This window comes from Amblyomma mixtum, chromosome 4 (genome assembly GCF_055824585.1).
Source record: "Amblyomma mixtum isolate Tamu chromosome 4, ASM5582458v1, whole genome shotgun sequence".
NCBI classification, from domain to species: domain Eukaryota; kingdom Metazoa; phylum Arthropoda; class Arachnida; order Ixodida; family Ixodidae; genus Amblyomma; species Amblyomma mixtum.
In genome coordinates this window covers 133,939,364-133,945,363 of record NC_143015.1, presented here as the reverse complement: position 1 = coordinate 133,945,363, position 6,000 = coordinate 133,939,364, and the positions used below count along the sequence as shown (strand labels likewise).

The following is a 6,000-nucleotide window of genomic DNA, read 5'->3' as shown; positions in this document are numbered from 1 at the left end:
AATACCGAGAATAACGTCATGCGTGGCTCGTTCCAAAACCGTGAACTCGACCCTAAACGTTTCTCCAGCGATCTCGACCGGCACACAGCAGAGTCCCACAGGTCGCAAATGTTCGCCCCCAACGCCGCGAAAACTAGCGCTGCGCTCCAAAGCAAACATAACCGTTGGCCCCAACCGATTTTTAAAACACAAACCCATTACAGACACTGCGGCACCGGTGTCCACCAAAGCGAGAGTATTTACACCATTTACACTAACTGGCACTTTGTTTTTCAACATCACAGCAGGCGGTAGAATTGGCGAAGCTGAACGTTCTGCGACCTCACCCCCATCGGCCGCTCCCGCTAGTTTCCCGGCGGGGGCGAAGAAGAGCGCTGGCGTGGAGATGGAGACCGGCCCCGTCGCTGCGGTGGTGGAGTGAAGCTACGGTCAGAAGCGAGGGAGTCACTCCGGAAGGCGCCAGAGCGAAGTGGCGGGGGAGGAGATTGAACCCATGCAGCATCTCCCCGGACACCGGCTAACTGATTCCACACAGTGTTCTCCCGGAAACTGGCTGGTTGATTCCACGCAGTGTTGTCCCGGAAACTGGTCGAAGATCGGGTCCAGGAGCGTGAAGGCTGTGGTCGCCGGCGTTGGCAAAACCTCGCGATGTGTCCGCGGCGGCCGCAATGATAGCAAGTCGGCGACTCAAGAAAACCGTAGGTATCGACGGGAGCGGGCGGTGCTCGGGAATCGGAGGCAGCTGCAGGACGCACGTTGGTGTATACGGGGGCTCGGAGACACGATCGTAACTGTGGGAGTACCTCTGATGGTCAGGAGGCCAGGTCTACGAGGCTTGGGGATCGGACGGCGGTGGCTGGACTACGCATTCGTGATAGACAGGCGGTGGTGGTACGCCGACGCCTTGCAACTGCTTGCTCAACTCGTCGGCGACAACCCTGCGGACGAGCGCGGCAAGATCGTCACGGGCAGAATAGTCGACGCTAGCAACAGTGGTAACATTAGCAAGGCGCCCAAACTTCGGTGCAATTCGCCGCATTTTCAACGCCTCGAACGTACGGCAATGCTGAATAACGTCAGACGTGCTGGTGAGGGTGTCCTTAGTGATCAGAAAATTATACACGTCTTCAGCAATTCCTTTCAAAATGTGGCCAACCTTGTCCTCCTCGGTCATGCTTCTGTTCACAATTCGATAGAGCCGCAAGACTTCCTCGATGTATGTCGTACAGGTTTCTCCAGGCAACTGTGCTCGTTGAGATAGGGTGTTCTCTGCCTTGCGTTTCTTTGTAAGGGAGTCGCCGAAGCACTTTGCGATCTCCTCCACGAACTTAGTGCAGGTGGAGAAGGATTCTTCGTGGTTCTCGAACCACAGTAGTGCGGTACCGGTGAGATAAAAAAACACGTTGACGAGCTGCATGATTGGGTCCCAGCGGTTGTATTTGCTGATCCGTTGGTAGTGTTTGAGCCAATCTTCCACGTCCTCGTCCACGCCGCCGGAAAACGTTCTAGGCTCACGCTGAGGAGGCCAGGAATTGGTCGATGCTTGGTGTTCACGGCCTGCGTTCGAAACAGTACCAGCCGTACCCGAAGAAGGACCGCTTCCGTCTTGGCTCGCCATGTTGGGTAGGTCAGGGGATAGCCCAGCGAAGCGTTTGCTCCGTCGAGGTTCTGCAGGGTCCAGAACGACTAACCCCGCACCTCCACCAAGTTGTGACGAAGGGAATGGGTTTATTTACAGGATGAACGGGGATATGGGAGCAAACAGTGAAACGGTGAACGGCCAGCGTCGAGCCAGTCCCAGTCTCGAGTACGCGCCCCTTCGTCGTCCTCTTCTCTTCCGCTGCGCCCTTCGTCTTCTTCACTTGCTCCGATGCGCGGCACAGCGTAAGTTGCGTAGCAACCCGGCAGAAGTTCCGTAAAAATATGATTGGGATTATTGCTAGTCATTGGCTCATCGATCGCAATGTCCTCTTTATAAACCGGGTTAGCAGGTTGGTGCAGAGGGTGGTAATGGTAAAATGGAATGGAATAAATTGATACCTTTTTTTAAAATCAATCTGGTCACAAGCATCCGAACACAGTGGTGCTAAGCACGAAATTCTGCAAAAGAACGAAGGAAGTAACTAGCGGATGCTTCTGGAAAAAGGCTGAGTCGGCCCGGTTGATTAATCTTGACAGATACGACGTAACAGCGCTTAGCAGACGCATGTGTGAAAGAAAAGAACGCATATGTCGGTCTTCACTTCCGTCTCTTTTGTTAGCACTGTTGTGTCGTATCCGTCAAGTGAATGTTTCTCATTGCAAAACTCATTCAACAGCATATTTTAGAACACCGCCGCCTGATTATGAGGGGAAATGATTTCTTCCCGTGAAATGTTAAGCAGCGACTAAAAGGGCTAACTGCTCGGCAAATGAGAGACTTATCTGCGTTGCCCATGGCCGTAAAGCTGAGTGAACCGTAGAGTGAATGTGATTGTCGGATCGTAGTGGCGTGATCTGATTAAGCAAAGGCCTGAAATGTGGGGTTACAATGGATTTCTACATACGAAACATGCAGTTAGGGCTTTTAGGTAACGTCTTTGCAGACTGTTGCCAGGCAACGGAGTTTGTTTTTGAACCGTGTAGAGCAGCACTTACGACAACTTTTAAGCACCATATCTGCGTACGACAAGTTGAAATCTTGTCCTTACCTTTCGAGACCTTCTGGCCTTTATGGGTGCCGTAATTGCTGCCTATTTTGGTGAGAACAATACCCCCATATTTTTTTACTTTTAGTAAAGGCGGTGTGCTGGGCTTCGACTTCGTGGAACACGGGACCAGACAGAGTACATGCAAAAAGGTACAGTCCTCTTCCCATAGATAGCTTTGTCTTTGGCAACTAACTGATTGCGCCGGTTTCGTGTGATGGCCTACTTAAACGCAGACGGCGACCACCCCAAATAAGGCCCCAGCATAGGCCATGCATGAACCGATGGCCTACGAGTGTGATTCTTTGTGCTACACTTGGACAAGTGTGGCCCTTCTGGCACCTTGCAAAGATGGAGACGACCCTAGCCTCCGATGGTACTGGATAGCCAGAGTGCGACACCTTGATGACGCACTGTGTCGCAGTGTCTGACTACCATATGCCCCAGTTGTATGTGGCATGGTTCGACTGACTTGATTCTCTCGTCACAGAGTGAACACGAGAGGGGGAGCCTCAGGGTGCGTGCCAGCGTTTCGACAAGACGACTACCTTCGTCAGGGCCCAAAGGAAGGCATATACTCTCAACTGCGCCCAGCTGATGAACGTCTCGTTGAAGCAAAGCCCAGGTATTAGAAATAATATGAAGTTCTATATTAAAATCCCAGTATTCGTACAGTTCATATGACCTTTGAACGGCAGAGAAATGTGTTCCTAACGTAGTAGCCTGAAATGAAGTGTAATTTTTTTCGGCAGTCAGTGTTTTTGGTGGTCTGTACATTAAGTGTATATCTCGGTTCTTTTCTTACTGTGACGTTTTTCCGCTAAGTTCTGGTAAGTGTCGAGCAAACGATTGTCCAAGGAGTTGATTTTTATCCTCCATCGTTGCCATTGTACTACCCTGAGCACCTTGGCGTGCGTCAAAATAACGTACTTTGAAACGGACGTAAACTTTTCCGCTCGCGTGGCGAAGAGAGTGTCTTTCGTTTGCGACACGCTAAGGTATTGTCCTTTAATACTTGACTCCGGAAAAATAGCATTTTTGTTATTGTCTAAATTGCCACCACTGTGTCGGGCTAGTAATAACTGAGCATTACTTCATAATTTGAAAAGACACAGTGCTGTTCTGGGATACCGTACAGCTGACATTGAAGAAGCGAATCCGTCTTCTCTCATTAAGATACTTCGCAGCGCGGCAATAAGACCAAGAGCACAAAGACGTGTTCTTTCTTATTGAATTGCACAGGCTACGGAAAACTGGTTTGGTGTGCCTACATCGGAACCAGTGGTTTCAAGGTCCGTATTGCTCTTAAAGATATGTATGGCCGGAAGTACTTCAAAACCGAAGTACATCTTTCCTTGTTGACATATTGATGACTTCGTCAACCACTCCTTCTGTGTACTGCTTTTCTGCCCGAGTTTGTTTTCTTTCTCGCTGGCTTTGGATCTTCTTTCTGAAGACTTTGTAAATTGATAGTATTGATATTGCCACCTAGCATTGCCAGGTGGCGCATAGCTGCTGACGACGACGAGGAAGGGCTCGCGCCGTGTGGAATCTGTCGCCCTTGCTGCCCCAGCTTGCGTGGCCTTGTCTGTCTTCGCACTTGTTATTAAAGCCCCCCTTCGTCAACAAGTACGTTACAGTTTGGTGGAGTGTGCCGGGTACCCGTGAGCCCATGCAAGAGACCCCTCCAGGCAGCCGTCGCGCCAGCCCTGTACCACTCGACACCCCGGTACACCGCTTCAGTCGGAGGATCCAGGGACTGCCTTCGGAGGTAGGACTAGTAGAGAGCGGCGCCATGGAGACAGCCGCTCCTTCTCCTCTGCAAACTGCCGCAGCCTCGCCATCTCACTACACCCTGCAGACTCCGCGGATTCCCAAGACGTTCCGTGGGGAACTTCTTGAGGATGTGGAGGACTGGCTCCTTCATTTTCAGCGCGTAGCTGCGTTTAACCAATGGGACCACGCAGCCAAACTCCGGAACGTTTACTTCAGCCTCGAGGATGGTGCTCGCACCTGGTTTGAGAACCGAGAGGACGTTTTAATCTCGTGGCATGAGTTCCGTCGTCGGCTGCTGGAGGCCTACACAAGCTCTGATCGTCGTGAACGAGCTGAGCGTGCACTACAATCTCGCATCCAGCTGCCGAACGAAAGTGTCCAGATGTACGTCGAGGACATGACGCGCCTTTTCAGAAGAGCTGACCCGGCCATGCCGGAAGACAAGAAACTCCGGCATTTGATGCGTTGCGTCAAAGAGCAGCTTTTCGCAGGCCTCGTGCGCAGCCCACCATCGACCGTTGCTGCATTCCTTACAGAGGCCACAACGATGGAAAAGGTGCTGCAACAACGTTCTGCGACCTACGACCGGCCCGTGCATGCTGCTGCTGTCACCGCATCGTTTGCTACCTCCGGGAGCCACCCTGACGATCTGCGTGAACTTATTCGCACCATCGTGCGTGAAGAGGTCCTGAAATTTTGCAGCCCTTCGCAGCCAGCGCTAGGTTCGATTTCTGCTCTTGTTCGCGAGGAAGTGCAACAGGCGTTCAGGGCTCCTGCTGTCGAAACACCTCCCCTACCAGGAGAATGCCACCGCCCCACCTATGCTGAAATTGCGAGGCGCCCGGCTGCGGTTTCGCCACCACCGTTTCCGGTAACGCCTCCTGAGCCGCGGTCCTCAGTGCCACCAGTGCAGTATTTCGACGATCGCCGAGCGCCCTTGCGGAAGGCCGATGTCTGGCGCACACCTGATAACCGGCCACTCTGCTTTCACTGCGGAGAACCAGGACATCTCTACCGTAACTGCTCTTATCGACGTCTCGGTCTGCAGGGCTTTCGAGCCGATTCACCCAGACCCCGGTTTGGCCATCGGCCCCCCGCCATTGAAGATTTCCTAGCGGAACAGCGAATTTCAGCCCGCACGCCGCATCAGCCGCGCTCATCGTCTCCGAGGCGCTCTTCCCCGAACCCCCACAGCTCCTCGCGAGCACCACAGGGTCGCTCGCCCAGCCCTCGTCGGGAAAACTGAGACCGGCGACCTTCGGGGGCGAGGTCGCTGGGAGTCGCTGCGCTGAAGACCTCCCGTCGCCGCCGCTACGTTCCGACCGTGAAGAGATGGCACCGTCATCCGACCTAGACAGCCCCGTTTCTTTGGACATACCTGTTCTTCTCGACGGTCACAGAGTCAGTGCATTAGTGGACACCGGGGCCGACTATTCAATTATCAGTGATAAATTGGCGACTCTTCTGAAAAAAGTGCTTACTCCATGTTCTGTGGTGCATCTTCGTACAGCCGGTGGTCATCTCGTTACCCCAAAGG

At 52.9% G+C, this 6,000-nt stretch overlaps 1 protein-coding gene across 1 annotated transcript; it reads right to left on the bottom strand.

The window, feature by feature from the left end:
* Positions 1–826: 826 nt before the first annotated feature.
* LOC149348286 (uncharacterized) lies at positions 827–1,618 on the bottom strand. Its single transcript, XM_089541716.1, has one exon. The coding sequence runs from the start codon at positions 1,616–1,618 to the stop codon at positions 827–829; it is 792 nt and encodes a 263-aa protein (XP_089397842.1).
* Positions 1,619–6,000: the final 4,382 nt, after the last annotated feature.